Source organism: Mastacembelus armatus, chromosome 19 (assembly GCF_900324485.2).
Source record: "Mastacembelus armatus chromosome 19, fMasArm1.2, whole genome shotgun sequence".
Lineage (NCBI taxonomy): Eukaryota > Metazoa > Chordata > Actinopteri > Synbranchiformes > Mastacembelidae > Mastacembelus > Mastacembelus armatus.
Genome location: NC_046651.1, coordinates 14,327,595 through 14,353,462, shown reverse-complemented (window position 1 = coordinate 14,353,462; position 25,868 = coordinate 14,327,595). Strand labels below are relative to the sequence as shown.

Genomic DNA, 25,868 nt, shown 5'->3' with positions numbered 1-25,868 from the left:
GCTGTAACCTATGTCTATACTGACAGCAGGATAGAAACAGATCTGCCTTCAAGAGTTCTTGCCACTTATGTGTCTGGTTTAACACTTAACTATAAAGCTGAAAATAAAGGTTTACCGCTGATATGCTTTTATGATAGGACAAAGAGAAGACAGAGTAAAGTCTTTCTATCTGTGAAACCTCTTTAACACTATCGTCTGGTCAAAATATGTGCAGTTAATTGATTTATGTATTCATTTTGTTTTTATCATTTCATCCACTTGAGTCAGTATGCCTGATTCTAAGATGAGTGTCTTTCCAGAAAATACACTCAGACATTTACCACCTCAGTGAGCATGAAGATAAATCATAAGGGTCATGGTCCCAGGGGGTCTCTATCATCAGAAGAATTGGGCTTTAAAGATGATAAGACCTGATAAGTGGAAAACATAGACTCCAGTGATCTCTATCGGACTGGTGAGGGGTAACAGGAGGGGACAAGCATGGTTGATTTATCAAGTCAATAGAAAGAGACACTGAGATAGGTGGTGTAAAAATAAAACAGATGTTTAAAGACCCAAGGAGGCCAAGCACACACAACTGAGATGTGAGGGACTTTCCATTTTCTTAAACATTATTTTTTAATTTTACAATTTTTTAATCATTTCATTAAGGGTATATTGACATGAGTGTGCTTTTGGTTAAGCTGGCTGTGTTGACTAAAACGTCCTGTTCACATGATTACTTTTATTTATTTGAGCAGTAATATTTTTCTAAAGTTTAACTGTGTTTGATTCTGGCTTGACATAGTTCTGGCTTCAGCGACAACTATTGTGTTTGGTGTTAAAGAGCTGCAAAGATTCTGCATTTTTTTTCAGTGCACTTTAATATGTTTTATTTTAATGCCCCCATGCATCTGAAAAACAGTAAGAAATGTCAGAATTAGAATGGAAAACATCTATAAGAGAAGACAGATGTGGTTAGTCAAAACTGCTACTACCATAGGTGATTAAAAAAGTGGAAAGCAAGAGATCCTGTTAGTAAGAAGTAAGATATTTGTATATAAGAATTTGAAGCAAGCATAAATGGCAAGTAAGTTCACTTCACCGTGTAATACATGGGTCCTGAGGTGAGCTGCCTTGATAAGTTGTGATGTGCCCTGCTTGAGGGCCTGAAGATAAAGAGGCATGTTGGCAGACTGCCCCTGGATGATGAGAGTCAGATGGACTAGAGAAGGGTAGAAAGATATGATGGCTAGCTGACAGGCACTACACATCACCAACATGACTTCCTGCAAACCTCAATTGTCACAAAATGGAAATGTTGTTTTCCAAGATGTCAAACATGCAATTGCATTTTGCAAGTGACTCATCTTCCATTGCTGAAACAGAATATTCAGGCAGAACATAATTTGTGGAAGGAGAATTCCCGAAGCAGATCATAATGCATATTGATTGAAAAACTGGTTGGCTGCAAACCTAAACTAAATAGCAGAGAATGAGCAGGAAGGTTCATTGTGTATTGTATATGGCGAAGAGAATCTAATCACAACACTCCATTATTCAGTTTCTGTTTTCATCCACACCTGAGCCAGCTCCCTTGGCCTAATGAAAACTGTGAGATGTAGTCGAAAGCTCTCAGGCTGGTAAGCTGACTCAGCTGCCTATTTATTCCTGTGAAAAACAGGAAGTGTACAGAGCTTGATGCAGAGACAAGTTTTCTAGACAATGCGAAAAGGTAGCTTGAAGAAACTTGTGGCTCTAACTAGATTCTGTTCATTAGCAGTGCTGCTCTTCACTGTGTTGGTTGAACATTCTGTTTATGTCTGTTTCTCCTCTGCAGTGGCTTCTTAGAAACTCAGTAATCATGATAGGATGCATTTAGAGCATACTTGCCCGTCCTGGCTTATCTGTGGAGGAGGCAGATAAGAGCAGTGAGGATCCAGGCTGCCAGGCCAGCAAGGATAAAGAGGATCAGGTTGAAAGAGGTCCACAGTGTGAAGGCAGAACACTTAGCCAGCACGATAGTATAGGATCTGAGTGTTTGAGTGGAAAGACCAAGCTTTTGTGTGTGTGTGTGTGTGTGTGTGTGTGTGTGCGCGCGCGCGCGCGTGTGTGTGCGTGTGTGCGTGCGTGTGTGTGCGTGTGTGTGTGTATGTGTGAGAGAGACAAACAGACATGCTTCATATGCAGCAAAACCAACTTCCTGCCCACACACAGTATAAAAGCAGCATCTGGTTCATAGTCAGGGTATGTATTTGTTTTCATTTAGAAATGCTTAGATTTAACTTTTATAATTTTTTTTTGTTGTTACCCATTTATAATCTCTTTAAAATAATTTTAAAATATATTTCTAATTATTTATTAACTTTTATAATCACTATAGTTTTAGCCCTGCTATCAGAAAAACTCTTGAAATGACAGTGTTGTCAGATCTTTCCATCAGTCAGACAACCACTTGAGTCAGGACTGAAATACCTTGACAACTACCACACCTTGATTTACCTTATTTTATCTTCATTTTGCAAATATTGTTAAATGCTAAAATACTAAAGTAAGATGGCTGAAGTGATTAGAAAGTGAGCATCAGCATGTTAATGTTATAATTATAAGCATGTTAAACTGCTAATATAGGATTGAGTTTTTTATTGGGTCAGAGAGAAGTGGAGTTGATTGCTTTGTGCTGATTGTCACTTGTGCTGCTTATTGTTTGGAGTTCAGATGAAAAGCCATTTTGAGGAGGCAGCTGCTAAATTTAGGTTGCCCTTTCTGGAAAGCTGTGGTTAAATGTGTGCTCCTAATGTCCTTGGTCTCTCTCTACTTTCTCCTCCTCCTCCTCGCTCTTCATCTCCTGCTTTATCGCTTTGTCATTTCTCTGTTCGCTCTTCCATTTATTGCTCTTTCTTGCCTCCATTTCACTTTATCCCACCTTTTCTTTCTACATCGCTTCTTCTTCACACCCACCCTATCACAGCACAAACGCCATGCCCAGACCACAACCAAGTATGTGGAGCTGATCATTGTAGCTGACAACAGAGAGGTAAGCAAAGGTCACATACTTTCAACTGCTTCACTCTCTAATGCCCAATCTTACAAGAAAGGAGCTCTGAGGTCACATCCTTAGCTGCCCTTCTGCCCCCTTGGGCGGTAAATAAGTTGGCTCCACCACTGTCCTGATGTGTCTGCTTGCTCTACCATTTATTTCAATGACCAGCTCCAGTTACATTCCCCTGCATATATCTTCTGACCATTTGACTCACAAATGAGACTCAAATGTCAGATTTAAGACCTTATAGTGGTCTACAAGAAGAAATTGTTTCTCACCGACTTAACATACATTGGTCAATGTCACATACTCTAGAGGCACAAAACTGAATAAATGCTGGATACAAGACAAGGTGGATGAGCTTATCTCTTCAGCCTGAGATCTACAGAAAGACTCTTTGATGATAAAAGCACCAGGGGGATTAACATGACAGTGATTGCAGCCCAGTCCAGGACCCCCCCATGACACACTATCTTCAAAATAATGTCATTGATGATAATAAACATTCAAGAATGTGGATCCCCTCCTTCTCTCTGTGCTTTATCCTGCCTGGATGTACTGTTCAGTTTCAGAAGCAAGGCAAGGACATCGAGAAGGTCAAGCAGCGGCTGGCTGAGATCGCCAATTACGTGGACAAGGTAACAATTGAATCAACAGAGAGAATGTGATGTTGGAATATGATTTATTTGAGGTCAAATCAAGCCTGGTGAGAATTACCCACCATGAGCAGAGGCTGATTGGATTATACTGGATAATTGATTCAGTAACTTGAATTACAAATGTTGTGAAGAAGTCTCTCTAATATTAATGTGCGTTGCCTTCTGTACCACTCCTCCTCTCAACCCTCAGTTCTATAGGGCTCTAAATATCCGAGTGGCTCTGGTTGGCTTGGAGGTGTGGAGTGATGTGGACAAGTGTCCCATCACCCAGGATCCCTTCACCACCTTGCATGAGTTCCTAGACTGGAGGAAGGTCAAGCTGCTGCCTCAGAAGCCACATGACAATGCTCAGCTAATCAGGTAGAAGTTATGACTGTGTTTTAAATCGATGTATCCACTGTTGGAAATGTATGATTTTATTCCAGATGTTTGTTGTCTTTTCTCTCCTAGTGGGGTCTATTTTCAGGGCACCACAATTGGTATGGCACCCATCATGAGTATGTGCACAGCAGAGCAGTCAGGAGGAATCGTCATGGTATGTAATCCTATTTGCTACAGAATCTAAACATGATCAATTAGTTGCTGTGTTGTTGGCTTCCAGAAAGGAGACCAGAGTTATTATTTTCTTCTTCCTCTTCCTTCTCTGTGCTCTTTGCCTTGTTCTCCCTTCTGTCTGACATATTACTTTCATACTTCTCCCCAGAGTCTCCTGTGTAAGGTGAGCTAAGGATTCTGGAGTTGATACAACTTACATTAACTTGAGGGGACACACATCATTGAGACTTTTCCCAGGAAAGCCAAGAGGAGGGTATGCATAGTACCCTCCACTCTGTGCTGATAAATCAGCGCATGTATCGATTACACTAGTGGAAACCTTTGCTTCTTAATGAGGTGCAACAAATGAGTGAATTTAAAGGAGCAGCATATCGTAGCCTGAATGAAAACACAGGGGCATGTTGTAGTTGATCCCCCAGTAAAGGGCTACAACTCTCTACTCTACGCACAAGTTATGCTGGATTTGTGTGATTCATACTATTATATTATACTCTTTGTTTCTGAGTGGCTGGAATAGCTGGCTGGTGATAAGGTTTTCAGCAAGTCCCCAGATGGTTCTTCACTCTTGTCATCCCAGATGGTAAAGTGGAGACTTAGTCGTTATGAAAGAGGTCTGCATACACACATACATCAGGGCAGAGACATAAATGATTAGTCTCCCACTACAGACTCTTCTGCTGGGCAAATCACTACCCTGTTGTCCATGTTCATTTACAGAGTGCCTTTGAACTCGTTAGTTGACTTCTGTCTCGTTGTTATTTTTCTAGGCAGTTAAATCTTAAACATCCATACACAGACCATCTGGAATCTCCATTTACCAACCCCAAACGTTACATTCATTTCATTGGTATAGTGAAACAGAACAGAAGAAATGGCATTCATTGCCCTCCTGAGCACTTTAGCCTCATCAGTTGCTGAAGTTGTCTGGGTTTTACCAGGAAACACAATCAGGATTTTTTCCCACATGAATCCAGGCAGCGCAGTTGGATTGCAGCGAGTGCTGACAGCTGATGACCGTTACTTTCAATAGCCCCCAGCAGAGCAGTTCATCAGTCTGAGCTTGACTTGCACAGTGCTGCTGAATAATGCACAGTGACGGAAGACTTCAGAGGCAAGGTGCTCTGAAGCACAGCTCTGCATCCATGAAGAGCAGATAGCTGCTGCGCCTACATTATTTATCTGGCCTCTTCATGTGTTCATGTTTTAGACACCTTACAGAAAATCTCTGCACTTCCACCAATAGCAACTTTCAATGTGTCTGCCGCTTTAGGTTCATCATCACAGTTCTGTTTGAGTCTATTTGCTAGTTGTGCTCTGAGGAGGTCCTTATCTTTATTTGTGAAGAGGAAGTAACATCTGGCTCTGTCAAAGTTTGCCAAGTAAGCTGAAGGTGACAGCTTGCAGTCTGATGTTTCATTTCTCACTTCAGTGGCACAACGCTGAGCAGAAGAAGCACTTTGATAAGCACGGATTCAACAGCATTGTTTGTAATCTTGGCAATATGCAATTACATTTACTGGTTCTGAGTAATGTTTCTCCAGCAAGTCCTGTGGGAAACAACAACTTGGCTAACATTACATTTTTTAATGTTATTTTGCTTCAAGTATATAATCAGAAATGTCTGATTTTTAATTAGTTATTGTTTGCTGCAGCAGAACTGTAAACTGAACAAATTTTATTATGGGATTTTGCTTGTGTGTTTAATTTATACTTAAATTAGATTCATGAAGTAAAGAGTTTTTGATGAAATAGCTTGATTGATTAATTGGTGAAATAAAATGGCAATTTCAGTTTCTGCATTATTGTTCTTTTCTTGTAGGACCATTCAGACAACCCTCTGGGTGCTGCAGTCACTCTGGCCCACGAACTTGGACACAACTTTGGAATGAACCATGATACGCCAGAAAGAGGATGTGGCTGCAGGGTGACAGTGGATCGTGGAGGCTGCATCATGACTCCCTCCACTGGGTGAGTCACAGCATCTATCTTGACAATCAAGATTCAGAAAAGTTGACTCCTCACTACAACATCCAAGATTTTATTTCATCCTCAGGACATACTCTATCATTCACTGTTTCAGTGCTCTCCAGTGACATGCCCTTTGATTTACTAATGATATCTAACTTTAAATCAATCCAAAGCACATCATCATGATGTCAACCAAAGATTAACTTTAAATTAATTTAGTTAGTATTAAATACAGCGAGTGTCTCTCAAAAAGGTCAGATTGTGATCATATGTAAACATTATTCCACATGCTCTCCATGTATAATTTATTGTCTGTCGAGCAGTAAGCAAATGATGCAGTTGAACTTTTGGGCCATTGGGTTTATGGCAGATTCAACAGCTGTGCTAATGCCTTGGGAAAATATGACTCATTTTTAATGAAAACCCAATGGTTTAGTGGTAGTGCATTGGCAAAACAGTAGAGTTAACTTAAACTGACTCAATACAGTAGATGTCCATTAAACTAAACATTGTGTTTATTGCATCTGGGACACAAAACATGCTCCTGTAATCCTGAGTCTTTAAGTCCGATATTGCAATGACTGTATCGTATGAGCAAAACAAAACAACAGAAGTCTGGGAAATTGTATTGCATCTACTAACATATAAAGATTGAACTTATTAAATAATTGCTTATGATGGACTGAATGTCTAACATCTTGTGACAGACTAAGCAGATGAACATGGATGTTCTGGCTAGAAACATTGTGATATCAGTTCCAGCTCAGGTCCTGCAGTCTGTGAGAGCCTGAGACTGGTGTTTATGCTGGAAACTACCCTCCATATTTCATTTGAACAAGACCCATTAAAAATAAGGTAATACCATTCTTGATTATAGACTTATAAAACAACACAGCAGTGAGATGTGGATTTATATTTAACCCTGATTGAGGGTATCCCTGGTCAAACTTAGTCCAAAAATGGCAACACACTGAACAAGACAAAGGAGTGTTTATTGATGTAGAAATGAAATGGTTTTATCTTTCCATCTTTCTCCTACTCTCTCCTTCTCTCTGGCCAGCTCATTTTCTTCCTTATTCAAAGCCAGTTAGAGGGATGCTATTCCTTGACATACATACAACTTTAATGTTGGAAAATCTCTCTGCAATTTCAAATAAATTGTTAAATATCTTGGAAAACTCCCTATAATAGCTTTTACATAGGGACATTTGCATCTCTCCTTTAAAATATGTGAATCTGAAGTCATATGTAGCATTGTTGAATGTGAAGTAGTTGAGTTTATACAAAACATAGACTGATTGAGCAATAAAATCAGACATGAGCTACTTTTTTGTTCCATCCTCCAGAGACAGTATATGTTTTTCATCTAAAAAAATCAAAATAAAAAAATAAATATAGTCTTTGGCATCAAAATAATCCCCTCCACACCTCCTTATTCCTCCACACTGCTGCTATGCTATTTAATCCAGGATTAACAGAGCAATACATTTAAATAAGGATGCTTAGGGACTCTATATTCCCTCAGACTTCTTCCTCAGTTAATTCCAGGTCACCCCCATTCTGTATACCATGCCTGAGGCAGTACAACATCTCCCATGGGTCCAGATCACAGTTCATACTTTAAAACACCATGTGGCCACACACAAACTGTGCTGCAATCACTCAATGTTGTTGATCACCCGGCAGCTACAGTAATTTGTTTAAAACATTCTATAAACATTATAAACTTTGTATAATGTTCCAATGTTTTTCTAGGCAGGTAACCAGCTCTTTTAAAGCACAACGTGATTTTATTACTTCTGTGTTAGGCCAGAATTTGAATAAGTGCTAGCAAAACCTGCCCGCACTCATTCAGTGAGAAGTACCTGTTTTGTTATGGCTGTTTTGATGAACATTTCAGGATTTTATTCAGCACTATGTACAGACAGATACCCATCAAACTCTTTGCCTTTGCCTTGCTGTGGCTCTAGGAATTGAGCAGAAAAGATAATAAAATCCAGATCATCCTTATTATACAGAGTTGGGTAACCCCCAGGGTAGGTAATGGGTGGCACTAAATCTGCAAGCTGTTCACTTGCCAGCTACACATCTGCACAGAGCACTACTTGTTTCCTGCTCACATTGGTCACGGCCAATTGTTGCATCCCTCTCTTTATCCATCTCTCTATCCCCTTATGATTTCTAAATGAGAACAGGCCTGTGTCTGTCATTCTTGGAGATTATATCTCCTTAAAACACACAGAGAGCAACACAACAGAGTTGCTGCCAGCTACTCCATGGTCATGTGCACAAACATATACATGAGAAACCCACCTTTTCTCACTAGAAGAGGAATTTGACAAGGTTCTGTGATCTGGTTTTGCCCCATTTCAAGAATTGATGGTCTGCTTTAAGACTTATTAACTATTGTTCAGATGGTCTCCTTGGCTTATGTCTGATGAGAAAATGGACAAACATATACAGCCAGGCAAAAATGTGAGCATGGCAGAAGGGAGTTGGTCTTACATTCCAAAATCAAGCATCCCAGTTTCTCATGACACACCCGTGTGAATCTTCTTTCTGTCAGGTTACAAGTTACATTCTGACTGAATCACAATTCAGCTAAAACTGCACTTGGATTCAATGTTCGTAGTTCGTACCAAGTCTTTCAGAGACACTTTAACCACAGCACTGGCTCTGAGATTCAAATGGAAATGCCAGTGTAAATGTTTCCCATGATTCACCATATTATGGAGTGGGTTTTCAGATGTTTATAGATGATTCAGATTTATGTATGTGCTAGAACTATTTGCAAAAAAATGTTCTCATATTTGCACAGCATGGTGTGATTGTTTATTTTGTAATGCAAATTTGTTATTACATATTGCATTATATCTTATATGTGTATCATATGTTTTGAAATAATGAACAATCATGACATAGTCTACCATCCACTGTATGTATAAATAAACATGCTTGCAGTCAGACATGCAAGCTGATCAGCTGATGGACAGATTGGCTCCAGGATGACTTATTCAGACAGATTTCATGCACTCATGGGCCAGGTCCTAAATGATGATTCTTGGGATCACCACCAGAGACTAATAGATTTCCCTTTTCATAAAATAAACAGGAATCATAGAAAGTGAGTCAGAGTCCAAGGCATGCCATGGAAATGTGACCCATGCCTTCTGAAGAACAGGCATTCTTTAGTATGCCTTGTTTAATTGGGTCCAAAGGGAAATCAGTATGAAAACGCTCTTCAGTATAGCGTATGCCAGACTGGCAGGCACCAAAGGCCATAGCAGATCATATCACCTAATGCCATTGCCCAGAGCTCAGCTACTACAGCCACACAGGAGGCCGTAAAATTAATATTAAATGTGTAGTGAAGCAGGTATGAAAATATTCCACTGTTATTGCCATAGTTGTCAGGTTTAAATTAGCTTTTTTCACATTTGTGCCAGAAGATCAAGGCTTTCTAAAGTGTAATAAAAACCATAATAACAGAATAAAGACTGGGTCATAATCAGTATTTGCACATTGTATTTCCTTAAAAATGTTCTTGTGGATGGTGGAAAATGTTATAGCAGATACATCATTGGAAAAACCAGCAGATCTAAATCATATACTGATCAGTGTTTTATGGCTGAAAAGACAGGACTTTAACTGGCTGTAATAGGCTGGATGGACTTCCTGCTGTTTTCTGACAGACAGATTAGGAGAGAGCCCTGCTCAGCTGAATTCAGATTAAGGAACTCTGTATTTTAAAATTATATGGTTGCTATTCTGGCTAAACAATTTATGTCTTGATGATGATGATGTTGATGATGATTCTTCTTCTTCTAGTGATTATTATTATTATTATTGACAAATGAAACAGTGGAAAATAATGTATGTAGGTTGTGAACTGTCAGAGACTGTTTAATTCATTGTTTTTGTTTTTTTTTTTACTGATGATTTCACTTCTAATATGTGGGTTACCTACCACACTTCATCTACCCCCTTGTCAAACAGCCACTAGCTCAGTAGTATTATCACAGCATGGGGCAGATCATGGAGGCCTACAGCAGATCTGGGAATTATTTGTTATCACTAGACCTCCCACAGATCCATTAAAGCTGTGTTTGGCTGTTGCAGTGTAGTTGCAGTGATTGCTTTCTACACTCTATCAACCATCAACTGCAGAATGTCTAAGGCTTGGGCCTAATTGTCAAACACTGACTGTGGGTTTGAGATGAACATAGAACACACAACAGTTTTGATACCATAATGGAACTAGAGTGCAAGCAGGTGGAAAACAATGCAGCAGTATAAGACAGCAATAAGCAGTCATTGAGAGCAGGCAGAGTTGCACATCGCTCATCCTCTATAAAGACAGAACAGGATGAGAATAAGCTGAAGGTCACAGAGTCATACTGGGTCTTTTCATTAGAGGTGGTGACTCAGAATCCTGTGGGATGAGTAGTTTTTAGAGTGTCTTTAGTTTGCCATGATCCCCAGATGTGCACACTGTGATTGGCCCTGACAATCTTTCACTAGCCCTAGGGACTACAGCTGCTAAATGCCATCCACTGTAATTCATCAGTGCCTCTGCCTTTTCACAGCCATTATTCTGCCTCCCACCTCCAGTACAATAATTATTTCTGTATTGCCTCTCATAAAGAACAGCTGGATCCCAAGCTGCTCATGTATCTCGGAGTAACAAAAAACAAAAACAAACAAAAAAAAAAGGATGTGAGTGTTTGTCATGGATTACATAGGATGGTAACTGAAGACCAGGCCTGAGTTAATGAAAACTGAATAAAAGATACAATAGAGTGAGTGCAACATGAAGCAATTTTGACTCAGACTGTAACTAAGGAAGTGGCCTGTATGTTGCACAGCAGCCTTGACAGCTGTTCATCATAGTAGAGTCCCCAGAAGTTGTCAGAGAGCAGGAGGGGGAAAGGGGGCATAATTATGGCTCTTAATGCAACTGTTCCTATTGCTCTTTCCTTTTGCATTTTCATTTAATTGCAAATCCACTGTGATCTTTTGCTTTAATCCAGAATGTCTAGATATCGCCTTTGAGGTTCCCCTTTTTACCTAACACGACCTCTGGATGGTATTGATGTTAGACAGGCTGCGTTTGGAGTGTGGGAGGGTCAACAGTAAGAGCTGATGTCAGGCACCTCCACACATGATTGAAATCAAAGGCAGAGCGAGAATGAGGTCACGTCAAAACATTCAGATACTGTCATAACATATTTAGAGCCATATTAGATGTGAAACTCAATCACAGAAAAACACAGTAATACTGAGCTACAGAGACAGAGACATGAAATGAAACTCCAAAAGAGAAATTGGTTATTTTACAGCTTCAATCAATATAGCTAATGAGTCCAATAAGACTCATCCTCCTAACTGAAAACAATTTAAAATTCCATTACATTTAAACTCATGTATTGCTCATACCAACACCTCTTTGTGTTGCATTTATCAAGCTGCCAAGTATCATTACATGACTATGTTACTCTGTAATGACACAGCAGCTCAGGAAATGTATGAATGGGCCCTTATGCACAAGCTCCTCTTGAAAAATGCTCATTGAACTACCAGTTGCACTACAGTTGTGATGTGTTTACTGTCCTCTCATCAAACTAAACAGAGTTAACACTCACTTCACTTCTGTGACACAAAATACTCACCAACCAATGCAGAGGAAAGAAAATCAATTGTTTGAGCCCACAGGCCCAAACAGACGAGTGGGTGGCAGGTACGACTGATGACGTACTTCACAACGTACATTCCAGAAAGTCAAGGGCCCCTCACAGACCCTGGTGAAAGAAACATTTAAGCATCAAAAATTGACCTGGATCTCCCACTCATTTCATATATGCACTCATCTGTGTGCACAAAGACCAGATCAGAAATGAATATTACATACAGATTCATCCATCCTGGCTTTGTTGTGCTCAATGGTGTGGGTGTGTTGTGAACCTCACATAGTACAGCATTTTATCACGAGCCACACACTATAGAGCACAAGATACAATCTGCACTTTTTCATGCGTATTCACACACACAGATACACACCCTCTCATCTAAGGTACTTTATTATCACAGAAAAGCTCAATAAAGCCACATGAGGTCTGTAACAAAGCTCTTGGCAGACTGAGCCGTGGGCTGTGTGCTTTCCCCACGGAGCAGACCACCCTCTCTGTCTGCTCCAAAAACAATATTAAAAACACACCATCCCCTGTTTCTCCCAAATTTATGGGTGTTGCAAGCCTTGCGGAGGAAGCATTTTTTGGTTTAAGTTTTTATGATTCCCTGTCTCATAAAATATGTCTTATCAGATCTGTCTCTCTCTCCTTTGAGGGAGAAGTCACTGTGCTGTTTACATGGCAGTGGAACTCTGGAGAGGCTGCTAAGCTCTAGTGGTTAATTGATTTTTTTGATTAGCAGCAATTAGCACTGATTACGTCGGACTGAAGAGGGCCCTTGAGGGGGATCTTAATCATCTTCCTCCTCCTCTCTTTTTGTTTTTATCACTCACAAAATATTTCTTTTGCTTACAGGTATCCATTTCCCACAGTGTTCAGCAGCTGCAGCAAAAAGGACCTGACAGCAAGTTTTGAAAAAGGCATTGGGATGTGTCTCTTTAACATGCCTGAGGTCAAAGTGCTCTATGGTGGACAAAAATGTGGCAATGGCTACGTGGAAGAGGGAGAGGAGTGTGACTGTGGAGAACTTGAGGTGAGGGTGCAATAGGTCATGGTAAGCAGAATGTTTTTATCTCCAGACAGCCTACAGCTTCTTGGAATTCTTGTTTTATGCCCCTTCTGTCAAAATTTTAATCTCTTTCTTAACAGTTATACATAAATCATTGTTAATTATCTTTCCCACATTTGAGAAATGAAATAAACAGAAGTGCCAGTGTGAGGGGTTCTGGAGCTCATAGCACAAGCCAACATTTCACAAAGTAAAAAAACAAATGGTTCCTTGGTTTGAAAAGCCAACACCACAACACTCTCATATGGCAAACAGGGTCTTCAAAAAAAATGAGCTTGGAGATATGAATGTGAATTTATTCATTCTCTTCTCTGACGAGGTAATTGGGTAAAGAATTGTCTGATCACGATATAATTCACTGAGAAGAAACATCGCTGACAGCTTCACCCTGTCAGCTTCACCCTATCAGCTAATGAATAATTTAAATGAATCTGCATTGACATGCACATATGTAATGGTGGCACATGTTGCTTACCTGCTCAGACTGGAAGTAAAAACAGTCATGATGCAACTGGTAATCAGCAGAGGCAGGCTGACAAGAACATAATTATGAAATATGAATGGTTTGGAAGGCTATCCTATATTATATAATAGTATGAGAGAATGCCTTGTCTTGTGATTTGTTTATACCTTTTTGTGACCTGTTCAGGCTTCAGACAGGGTCAGACTGAAAATGACCTTGTTTTCCGAAACAAAGAACTGATATAAGCCTCGCAGGCCTGAGCCAGCAGCAATAATAATGCTTTCCACAGTGTTGAGCAGTGTAATGCCAACCCAGACCAGATCAGAGTACGCAGACAGCACCTCTCTCCACCATTAAAAAGCCTCATTAAAAGGCCTGGGTCTCATTCCTTACAATCACAGGCTACTTCTTTTCAGCACGGCTCCTCCACTCCTTTGGCCCGGGGGACCATGGGAAAGACCCTTAATGGTTTTCAGGCTGAAAGAAATTCTGGAAGGCCCATCATTTTAGCTGTGTCCCCTGCCAGCTCCATCCATCTACTTCCTCCTTCCTGAGCAAGTCTTACTATGCTCAGCTGTACAGTATGTTCAGACCATAATGGCAAAAAGGAAAGAGCTGACCCTTGAGGGTCCAAAAAGCCAGTCTTTGTATGAGATCATACATGCACAAGCAGACATACACACATGCATACACCTCTAATACGCTGAGATTGAATGCTGGCCTTTGTCTGTATCAGAAGGCAGTGTTGCTGGTTGGTGCAGGGTATAACTTTTAAAGCCTAACAGGAAAAAGATGGGCCTTTACGGTATGAGGAGAGATGGTACCGTCTGTCACTTTTTGAACTGCAGAAAAGGGCAATTCAGGAATGTCTTAACAGACAAGGTATTGCATATGTTTTTCTTTTGGCTCAATCTAAAAAGAAGTCAGAAAGGCTGATTGCATGGTTGGAATATTCCAAACAACTATTATGATAAAACAAAATGTATTTGTATTTAAGAATTTGACTATTTTAAAGCAAAATAAGTCAAAGCAGAACTCCAAATATCTTATGTTTCTTTTTAACTTTGTTAAAGGGCTCAGTGTTCACTGCAAAAACAAAGTAAAGTGAATAATGTGGGTATGATTTGTTATAAAATTTAAAATCTGGTTGCATTGCTATACTAGTCCTGCACTCTATGGATTCATCTCTTGTCGGAGATAATTAGTGCTTTGCACACTTTGCATACTGGCAAAGTTCTTCACTCTAATGTAAAAAGATAGAGTTGATATTTAAGAGCAAATATTCATATTTCTGTGTGCTATTGCATTAGAATAGGAACTGCAACCTTCACCATGATTTTTTTGTTTGTTTGTTTTATTTGTGTGGTATTTTTTAATTTTATAATTAATAGTAGGTTTACTTGAATAATACCTATTAATCTTTGTTTGACACTAGCCAATTTCCCTTGATTGCACAATGTTTTGCATGTTTGTAGAAGGGGTTGTTACAGTGTGTTTTGGAGGGGTCGAAATGAGCTTGTGAGTCTTGTCAGATGGGAACATTGTTGCTTTAAGGGAACTAGAAACTGCTGTTTTCTCTCCTCTGTCAGGATTTTTAGTTGTTACAGAACACAGTTCTGCTACGGCTGCATCCCCTCTGATAACAGTCTGAGCAATTGTTCTGGGGTGAAATCTGATCCCTTTGCACAGACTTAATTCTTTACTTTTGTTCCCCAGCACCTCACATTGCCTTTGTCTACTTGCCATTTTTACTCTTTTCTGTCTGAAGGAATGTATGAACCCCTGCTGCAATGCTACTACTTGCACTCTGAAGGGGGATGCTGTCTGTGCACATGGGCAGTGCTGCCAGGACTGTCAGGTAAGATGTATACTGATTAGCCAGCCATGACACAGGCATCTTGACCCAAAGATAGTTTATCTTATTAATGTTAGTGTTAAATCAGTTCCCCGTTTGAAATTTAGTTAATATCTTTTTAACACACTGTATTTGTGTCTAAGCATACTTGTTCTTTATGTCTGTTGCTTTCTTTGTTATCTGAGTGCAGCTGAAGCCAGCAGGCACGCCGTGCCGTGAATCCAGTAATTCCTGTGATCTGCCCGAGTTCTGCACTGGTTCCAGCCCTCACTGCCCCTCCAATGTCTACCTACATGACGGCCATACCTGCCACAACGTGGACGGCTACTGTTATAATGGCATTTGCCAGACTCACGAGCAGCAATGCATCACACTGTGGGGCCAGGGTATGTAGAAGGCCCTCTTGCTGGCTCATATTGTCCATAAATGGTTCAGTAATGGTCACCAGACCTTTTACTGTATTTCATTGTGTTATAGGAGCCAAACCAGCTCCAGGAATCTGCTTTGAAAGGGTAAACTCAGCAGGCGACCCTTATGGCAACTGTGGCAAAGACTCCAAAGGCTCCTTTGCCAAATGTGAAGCACAGTAAGACTTGACGTTCCCATAGAAACCAATGAGGATATTTTATTGTATGTGAGTTGCAGTGAAAGGGATGTACTGTGGTTATTTTTGTGAGAAGAAATTGTTCTTGATATAAGTATAGCTGAGCACACTTAAATAATTATCATTTTCAATGATGGAGCCTGGAATGTATATAATTGACTCTTGAGAATAAAATCAGATCTTTCATCAATTAGTGGTTTTTAAAAAGTAAAAAGGTAAATTGGATCCAGCTTCTGAAATGTGGAAAATCATTTGAGTATTTGATAAAAGCAAGATAAAACAACAAACATCACATTAGGCTGTTGCACTTTATGGATTAAACAATTTAAAAAAAACTCGATGGCAACATTAAACAATGGAAATGCTCATTAGTTGCAGCCCCAAATAACGGTTACCAAATAACCCAGTAAGATGCAGCAAGTAACAGACTTTATGGCCTAAAAACAGAAGTTTTCTATACTTTTCTCTAATTGGACAGCAAAAGTGAAAGGAAAAGTAATTGCACATATACACACTTGGGAAAACAGTGACCTGTGATTCAATTATCACATTGTTATTCTCCCTGTTGTTCGTTCTGTTTACAGAGATGCTAAATGTGGTAAAATCCAGTGTCAAGGAGGAGCTAACCGCCCAGTAATTGGCACCAATGCTGTTTCCATAGAAACAAACATACCCCTGCAGGAAGGGGGAAGGATACTGTGCCGAGGTACACATGTCTACTTGGGTGATGACATGCCTGATCCTGGCCTGGTCCTGACAGGGACCAAGTGTGGAGATGGAATGGTGAGAGCTGAGGCGTGTGAGAAATATTGTATTGGCATCTCTGTGTCATCAATTCATCCATTGGTTATTTCATCCATTGGTTATTTCAGTGATAAACTTGCTTCATTGAGTTTAATATTCTTCTGTGTGAGTCTCCAACCTTAAGGAGGACACATCCTCAGCCTGCATCCGTCAATGGATTGGAAAAGCTCATTGTCTCCTGGACATATCCGGGTGCTGTGTTATATGATAACTTTAAAAGTCAGCTTTAATATATTTTTGAAATACAGCGTTAACATCATCACGGTTCATGCTATGCTGTTTTATAGCTGCAGTGAAGTGTCAGTGGCAAATTAACCAAAATTAAAGAAGCCACTGTATATCAGTTGTTCTTTTCTCTTGAACGATTAAGGGATTTATGATATAATGTAATATTTGAATTTAGACTGTAAATTTGTAATGTCTTTCTTTGCTTTAGATGTGCCTGAATCGTCATTGCCAGAATGTCAGTGTTTTTGGTGTACATGAGTGCTCAGCCAAGTGCAGCGGTCGAGGCGTGAGTACAGCAACTTTTATCCTGTTTTAATGTGACGAAGAACAAATGTGATAGTTGTCTATCTCAAAGCAAACCCGTACCCTGTGTGGTTGTTTACTTAATATCCTATTCTTCCCTCATACAGAAGCTCATTTTGGCTGTAATATAAGCTGGTGAGAGAGCCATTAAAGCCTAGCAATCAATCATTTTGGATGTTGAAAGGCTCAATCAATTAGATATAATGGCTTCATTTATGTTCAGCTTTAAGTGTCATTCATCATACTTCCAGGCAGTCGTCCTTGTTCCAAAATATGTGTTCACATCTGAAGGCCAGACTTTGGCCAAACACTGACAGCGGTGACACACAGTTTGACTTTGTGCTAGAAAGTGTGGATATTGGATTTTTCTTAAATGCCACCCATCACATGTCTATGGGTGGTCCTGTTTGAGGTGAAATATTTGGATTGGTGGGATTACCCTCAAATCCACTGGTAGGCCCCAAAGGCTTTGACTTTGACTGGTAAAGTTATATTTTTTGTTCTTTGCTGTCTCTTAAAATGATACATAACCAGTTAATATACAGTCGTATTTGTTTGTCTAGGCCCAATTAAAACATATCTATAAAGCTCCAAGCACTGATTTACTCAAAGAAATAAAAGGATGTTGGTCTTCTAGGAAAAGCTCACCCATACATAGATTACATCAAGATGTTGCCTTGGAAAGTAATTGGCCCTCACCTGTTCTATATTACTTCTGGGGAATCCTCTTAGACTTTAACATTCCTGTACCCTGCAGGACAGTAAAACAAGAGAGAGAGATATTAGAACAATGTGGTACAACGGTCTGCTTTGGATTTTATATCAGATTTCCTTGCTATGTGGAGTCTAGCAGTGCTGCCTGGACTTTGCAGCATGTAGAGAATCTGCATCATGACTATTTGCTGATTGTGTCTGTGTTTAGTGCCGAAACAACAGAAAGAAAATTAACAATAGTTTCATTTTTTTGAAGTTTTGTAGATGATTTTATTAATTGAAGAATAATGATTAGGTTAATCAATAATAAAAACTATCAAGAGTCAAGAAGTTCTTATTGTCATTTCAACCATATGTAGCTGTTGCAGTACACAGTGAAATGAGACAACGTTTCTCCAGGACCATGGTGCTACATATAACAGAGCGACATATGACAGCAGAAGCCTAAACTTAAGACAATTTAACAAGTTGCAGTTTAACGCTAGTTGCATCTCTGGTGACGTCTACATCCAGTTTCATAAATATAACTCATTTGTCATCTATTAAGTGTGTGTGTTGTAGCGTAATATATGTAGAAGCTGAGTATTAAGGGACTGCAGTGTCTGGCAAATACTCAATATGAGACAGATGATGAGTGCATTGTGAGCTCGTCTAGCAGTTAATTGTCCTTGTAATATACTGCAGGTGTGCAACAACAACAAGAATTGTCACTGTGAGGCTCACTGGGCCCCTCCATTCTGCGACAAAGTGGGTTTTGGAGGTAGTGTGGACAGTGGCCCCATCAGATTAGCAGGTAAGGCAGCAGTTGCAAGTACATCAATGGTTGACTTATTGTATGCATGTTTGATGTTTGAATATCCATGCTGTTATCAGTTATCAGGCACTCACGTTGCCGTGTGTCTTTCTGAACAGGCAGTGGGAATGTGACAGTGGGCATCCTGGTGGCTCTCCTCACCGTCCTGGGAGTTGGTGTCATCATCTACATCAAGAGAAAAGCTCTAAGGGGCCTGCTCTTCACCAGTAAAAAGAACCCAATTGAGAAACTCAGGTGCTTTTTCAGAACATGATCCATCCATCCATCCTTTCACCATTTAGACTGCTGAGCTGATCATAGCTCATCACAGGGGTTAAAATGGGCCCATGGTCCTGGACCAAAACCCTTGGTTGAAAGGGGCTCAAATCTAGTGCTTTCTTGCTTTGAAGCAGCTAACCACTGCACTAGTGTGCTGCCCTAGAACATGATAATAAAATGATTTGTAAAATATCATAAAAGTTTTTTTTAAATGTAGCAGGGTTTGTAAATTGTTAAAATCTGTGACAGATACTGGAACAATGAGAACATGTTTTCAGTTTGTCACACTGTGAAGCTAATTACTGTGTATAATGATTTTATTTTTATTATTATTATAATTTTTTTTATTTTATTTTAGAACATTATCAAGTGTATTATTACAGCTCCATAATGTTTGTGTATTCCAGACCAGTAAGTGCAGCAGTCAGCGGGCTACCTCCTCCTAACCAGCCTCCATCAATAAGCATATCGCCACCTCGACTGGCCCCAACTCTGCCACACAGTGCCAACATCTTCAAGGTCACTAGATTGCACATCTTTGCTTAGCAAGTTCATGAGAAACACTCAGATAAATATCTTAGATATCTTTTGCAGCTATATGTATGTATGTTTGTGCAGAAACTGACTCTAACAAGCTGGGCACTAACGTTCTTCCTGGAATGCTGCAGCTGTTTTGATACACCACAAATCGGTCTCGGCAGGATTGACGTGTTGTTTTCACACAAATGGCAGCTCATTCAAATCCAATTAAATCATCCCTCTCTATGTGGACATGTGGAGGAGGTAGTGATAATGGAATCTGCGGTGGGCCATGTGTTCATGACACTTAAATACATTTCTTGTCATTAACAGCTGCCTGTTAAGAGAGAAATTGATTCATCTGTGTTTCTCCACATGAAGAATCTTGATTCTTCTTCTTACTTGAGATATAAAGTCATTCTGTCATTATTTCCCTGTAATGACTTGTGTGCCTTCATCACTGTATGCATTAACTACCACAGTAATGCCGTGACATGCTTTGTAATGTGAAGTGACCCATGATTGATTGAGTCGGGGTGCTGAAATAAGAGAAGCTGTGTCGAAATTGACATTCGTGCTGAAGGGTGGCACAGAAGTGAAGCAAGCTGTTGTGCATTACCATAAGATTGCCCTCTTCTGTTAGTAGCATGTGTTTTTTATTTGGGGTTAACGGTAAGAAGAGGAGGATGTGTGGCTTTTTGATGTAACCACAGTACAGGTGAGGTCATTTTCCATTTGTAGGGATGTGTGTTAAACTAGCCCATGAGCGCATCTGTGCATACCTTTGAATGTATTTCATTGTGTGTTTTTGAGCTGTGCACATCTGGCCAGGTCTAAATACCAGGTAGACTCATATTTTGGCACTATTCTATGTCTGCGCTGTCTCAATAGGGCTGTGTGTGGGCTCTGTAACAGTGTCCATCATTGAATGAGGCCAAGCGGCTGCTTACAGCACAGTCTTGGTCTTTCCGTTTGATAGGTTACCTGAAGAGTGCTTTGGGAATAGTGAGTAGGAAAGTGGGAGTGTTTGATTTTCTACATCTTTCACAGCAGAGGCAGAGGAGGTTAACATGACTGTTTCTGATAGGAAGCAGACAGTTTCTCCTCTAAGTGACTTTTCTGATTCTGTCTTTCATCTTTCAGCAGTCTCCTCACCGGGGGCCAGAAGCATTGCTCCCACCTGCCCCCTACCCCTCCCACAGCCTGCATAGACTGCCCCAGTGCCCTCCAGTTCACCTCAGCCACCCTGTGCCTTTGTCTCTCACCCTCTCCCTCTCCACTGGCCCCAGGCAGCCGAGACCCCCGATACCTCCACCTCATCGAGCCCCTCCACCTCACATCCACCTTGCACCCAGGGGGGCATCATTTCGCAGTGTGTCACACCTTAACTCCTGCAGGATGGTCATGGTGAGTGAATTTCCCATTCCCTCAGTTGGAGACATTTTATTTGATGGAGTTACTGTAATTTCTCCACTGGGGTAGGGGAACCTTTACTCACTACTGAAGCCTAGAAGACCTAACCAGGGAAATAATGTTGTTCCCTGCACTTTCAGATGGGTGTTGTGATATCGACCATTTTCACAGGCCTTTGTGTCCTGTAAAAGTATATGCATGTTGACAGTTAAGCACAGTCTCATAAAATACGAAAGTTAACCCAAGAGCTAGTGTCATCCAAGCGAGGCTTCAATTGCACCATAAAAACCCTTACAAAAAAAATAAAAATGGAACGAGACTTGAAGGGGGGACACGGAGCGGATGAAAGAGCAGCTGGAGTGAGCATCCACGCATCCATTATCTATGCTGCTCGAGAGTGGGGGGTTGTGTGGTCACCAATTAACCTAAACCAGAGAAAACCCATACAGACACAAGGAGAGCATGCAAAATCCACAAAAAATCTCTGGGTCAAACAGAGTTTGAACCCAGAACCTTCCTGTTGCAAGGCAGCGGTGTGAACCACCACATGTCCAAATATCACAGGGTTATTAACTTACTGCCACTAGTAATCCATAAAGTTTAGTTATGGCATTGCAGACTGTCAGAGATGAGGAGAAGACAAAGCTAAAGATTCCTGGTGTTAAATCCCTCTCACTCAGTGATTCTCAGAGACTTTTATTTGCCTTTAATCTGGCTTGACTTATACTCTGTGGGCAAGTATGACAGAAAGACCCACAAAAGAAAGGAATGAAAAGACAGAGAAGGCAAAGTTCAAAGAATGGCAGGCTTGACATAATGACAGAAAGACTTGATTAATCGAAAACAATCAATGCAGAAACTGCAAGTGTTTGCTTCTTCTAGACAATCGTGTGGATTTGTGGCTCTTTAATATCATTAACTGAACACCTTTGAGTTTTGGTTGATCAGATGATTCCTTGGCCTCTGGAAAGAAATGTAGAGGTAATTTTTCTGACATTTTTGATGATTCACTAACGAAAATAAATTTGAGTTAAAGCCCTAAAAGGAAGTGCAAACAAGTAAATAAAGAAAATGATGAAACGCAGATAAAAGAGAACTCCAGTCTGAAACTAGACCTGAGTTGACTTTAATTTATGGAAGAGACTGCATTCTCGTCTTTAAGGACAGCACTGAAAGTGACGCCACAGGGGAACTGAGGTCAAAGTGATCCCACATTATCTGGCTAATTAGAGGCGTGTTAAACAGATAATGACATTCTAGTTTTGTCCAGACTAATGGAACAGTCACAGAAGTGGTCTGGCTTGAAATAAACATTAATGTTGTTTTAAATGGTATGACAGCATATCATGGAATATATTAGCATTTGATCATTCATAATTTAATTTAGAATGTATTATATTTTACTTAGTTATAAAGGGACAGTGCTGGTGATGGTCATGGTGCTGCTTAACCTCCATTTTTAGCATATACATATAAGCAATATATGGATCTTTTTAAATAGGTAATAAAATAATATTGTTCTAAGGATCAGCCACTCCTGTGGGCAATCCATAAATCAAAGTACAGCGTGAATGAAAAAGTGTCTTATAAAAAGTACGATATATGCTTTGCTTTAGAATATGTAGCATAGTTTCTAGAGCTGTTAGGAAAGAACCAATCAGTTTCCCAAAGGTTCTTGGTTTTTCTACACCTGAACAAGAGGTCATAAGCAGCAGCAGCTCTTGGCAGTGTTTTGTTCAGGAAATAGATTTTCTCATTCAACTGCTCCTATTTAATGTCAAAGTGTGCAAGTGAAAGTGATTGTTGTTGACAGCAGTGTTCACAGAATCTTTAGTAGCTGTTTGGCAGCTCCAAGATGTTGACAGAGCTTCCCTCTCCCCACCCTCCACTCCATGAAAGCGGTCTGCTAGGGGCATGGAAGCATTGTCCTCTAGGGGAGCTTCACCTGCATCTGCCTGACTTGGACTTTAGAGATATAGGTTATTATAAATTGAAGATACAGCAACATTTTGTGCTTATTAATCATTGCTTCAGTAGTGATATTTGATGTTATAGATTCACTGGGATAAATTAATAAAGCATTAAAGTTTTAATTTGGGCATAAAATTTACTTTCCACATTGTTGTGCCCAGATGGGGACTAGGTAGTAGGCCTTAATCATAAATTCAGTCTTCCAGAGATTAAAACCACAGCTCATAATATCGGCTGCCGTGATCCCTGAGATGCCTGAGCCATAATGGTCTGTCTTTGAGTGCCACCTGGTGGAGGACCTCAGTCATTATTTTGAAGTGTCTGTCCTTTGTCAGGAGTTAGAGAAGCCCAGTCCTCCTCAGAAGCCCCTTCCTGCTGATCCAAGAAGCTCTCGTCTGGTTCGAAGTCTCTCTGTAGTGCAAGGCAAAACCACAGGCCAAGGACCTTCTGTTGTTTGTGGCCCTGTGCTAAAACCTGGTGGAGTCAGACCTGTGCGCCCTATCCCACACCCCAGCAGGTGAGTTCCAACTCTCACCAGATTAAACCAAAACAAAACTCAAACTCATGTAGGCTGTACGTGACTGCCTACGCTCATGTCTGTATTCTTCTTTTTTCCTGGTCCAGACCCAGTCCCAAGCACCCCCCAACACTACCAAAGCCTTGCATAATTGCCAACGTGAAATACAGCAGCTGAGACTTTGGCCAGAAGGGACATTATTGTGATAAGACACTAAATAAATTGCACTATGAAAACTGAAAACCTTAAAAAGTGGTGGCTTCTCTGAGGATGAATCAGAAGATCTACCGTGTCCCTTTGGTGCTCTGTCTCTGAATGGTGCTACGAGTCTGAGCTCAGGTACATGTATATAAGTATTTATATTCTGTATTTATTACCACACAGTGCACTGTGCCAGACACTTTCACTACACAGTAGCAATTTGAATTTTTAATTTGTTGTTTGCATCAATTTGACAGTTTGGGGTTTTTTCCACATCAACTGATCTGTATCAAGAATGAAAACAAACTAAATCTGTGAAATTGTTATTTCAGAAATGTTTTTGTGCAATGTGATTTAATGAAGGGATCCTTTTACATGATAGTTTTTTCCATATAGTAAAGCAACTGTTACTGTACGATCACAGCTGAGAACAGTGAAACTTCACAGAGCAGTTAGAATTCATTATTTCTCTGTAGCAGCTTTGAGCCAGACTGAAAAGGCTGAAACAACCACAGAAAAACACTCTGCTGTGGTATAAATACAGCAGTTCAACTTTATTAAACCACTGAAGCTGTGTGTGACTTTCATGGGCTGAAAATGCAGGCCTGTTTCTTGTCCATTTATATTCCAGGAAGGTAAGTTGAACTATGAAATATCACTGATTTCCATTTCACAATAACAAGACACTCAGTTGAAGGGTCTGGGTACAGAGGTATGACATGGACATGGATCTGAAATAAGACAAGATCAAAGAAGCGTTTCTTCCTCAGAGGGAATAAACAGAAATATTGTTCTACTAAAGGCCATGCATATTTTTGAGTAGTTCACTTTAAGTCTGTCTACATCAAGGACTCTGTGGAACTGAAGATTTTTTTACAGCAGTGGTCATACATGAAACTCACACGTACTGTAAACAGCCAGTGTCTGACTACAGCCTCTGTGTGTGGATTTTAAACCATGTTTTTCCTGTGTGATAGGAAAGGACAGATTCACCTGACAAGGACACATTTTTAGATCTTATATCACCACTGAAATGAAGTTCAGTGGTTTCTCATTGTACATTAAGTCATTAATCATCTAAAACAAAGAGACACGTCTTAATTGTCTGTTTTTTGTACCATTTGGCTTTGGCTATTGACTATTTCCTTTTTTAAAGCTGATCCATGTCTGAGGTACAAAATCCTACATAAATTGGATGTGGTAATTGAACAGTGTTTTGTTATTTTTGCAAACATATTACTGGATTGCAATGCAGCATATATACATTCACACTGATCAGCATTTCCTTTAAGCACCGCTGTTCACATATATGTAGGCTGAAAACTGACACGGACCTTTGGACTTTTGTTACTTTTGATACTGTTATCTCTTAAACAATGCACTAGTTTTGCATTCTCTGCGTTGTTTACTTTGCTTTTTTTATTGAAATGTATCTATGTACTAATAGATAGTATTTGAGTCCAGTCACCTGACAGTACAATATGTCCATATGTTACTTGTATGTTGTGTTACAGGTGAACACATTTTCATGGAGAATGTTTTTAAATGATTGTTTGATACATCATATGTAAGGAAAACACTTCAATGTCTGGTCATTCTATTTTAAACTCTCAAGCAGTATTACTAAAACTGTTTTTCAAACATCTCAGCACTCTTTTTTACACAGCTTGCTTGCTTTTAGCATGAGTGAGATCATATGAATAAATCAATGATGTGAAATGAACTATTTCTATCAGGTCGATTTAAGCGTGAAGCTACATACAAACAATGGCAATGTCACACCGGTAGTCTACTACAACAGATTTTATCCATTTTTAAACCACAATTGCTTTATGTCTATAAAAAATAACCTTTCTTTTAAGTGCCTCTGTTATGTTTTTTATGTTTGAGCCAATGCAATCAGAAGATTGAATAGTGAATACAGTAATTGCAGTGCAGCTTTACATTTAACAGAAGTGTTTATTATCAGAAAGGTTTGATGACTTAGCTGGGTGGAAGCACTTAACACTGACAGCTGTAACTGCTTAGTTTTTATCTCATAGTAATTTGACTAGGTCTTTGTATGGGAGAGAAAAGCTGCTGGTGTGGGATTATGTGTTCGCTGTTCATTATCAGGATTCACTGGTGCTGACCTGGTGAAGTCAAGTGTGTGTCATTAAAGAAAAAAAAAATCATTTTCTAATGAAAAATGAAGGCTATAACATGGACACAGAGAATGGCACTGCTGAGACACTCCTGATCATT

General features: G+C 39.9%; 1 protein-coding gene across 4 annotated transcripts in view; it reads left to right on the top strand.

Annotated features, from left to right (window-relative positions):
* The window catches only part of adam12a (ADAM metallopeptidase domain 12a), a 61,502-nt gene extending 36,155 nt beyond the window's left edge, over positions 1 to 25,347 (top strand). The window contains exons 7-24 of one of the 4 annotated variants that reach the window (XM_026315370.1): positions 2,951 to 3,016; positions 3,589 to 3,660; positions 3,872 to 4,041; positions 4,132 to 4,216; positions 4,385 to 4,399; positions 6,056 to 6,204; positions 12,747 to 12,924; positions 15,192 to 15,281; positions 15,469 to 15,664; positions 15,756 to 15,864; positions 16,467 to 16,665; positions 17,123 to 17,200; positions 18,616 to 18,724; positions 18,844 to 18,979; positions 19,411 to 19,522; positions 20,669 to 20,929; positions 23,242 to 23,423; positions 23,531 to 25,347. In XM_026315370.1, the coding sequence (XP_026171155.1) occupies positions 2,951 to 3,016; positions 3,589 to 3,660; positions 3,872 to 4,041; positions 4,132 to 4,216; positions 4,385 to 4,399; positions 6,056 to 6,204; positions 12,747 to 12,924; positions 15,192 to 15,281; positions 15,469 to 15,664; positions 15,756 to 15,864; positions 16,467 to 16,665; positions 17,123 to 17,200; positions 18,616 to 18,724; positions 18,844 to 18,979; positions 19,411 to 19,522; positions 20,669 to 20,929; positions 23,242 to 23,423; positions 23,531 to 23,600 (2,277 nt within the window). In that variant the 3' untranslated portion in view covers positions 23,601 to 25,347. Of the gene's footprint in view, positions 1 to 2,950; positions 3,017 to 3,588; positions 3,661 to 3,871; positions 4,042 to 4,131; positions 4,217 to 4,384; positions 4,400 to 6,055; positions 6,205 to 12,746; positions 12,925 to 15,191; positions 15,282 to 15,468; positions 15,665 to 15,755; positions 15,865 to 16,466; positions 16,666 to 17,122; positions 17,201 to 18,615; positions 18,725 to 18,843; positions 18,980 to 19,410; positions 19,523 to 20,665; positions 20,930 to 23,241; positions 23,424 to 23,530 lie in introns of all 4 variants that reach the window. The other 3 variants (XM_026315369.1, XM_026315372.1, XM_026315371.1) reach the window with 3 other exon arrangements.
* Positions 25,348 to 25,868: the final 521 nt, after the last annotated feature.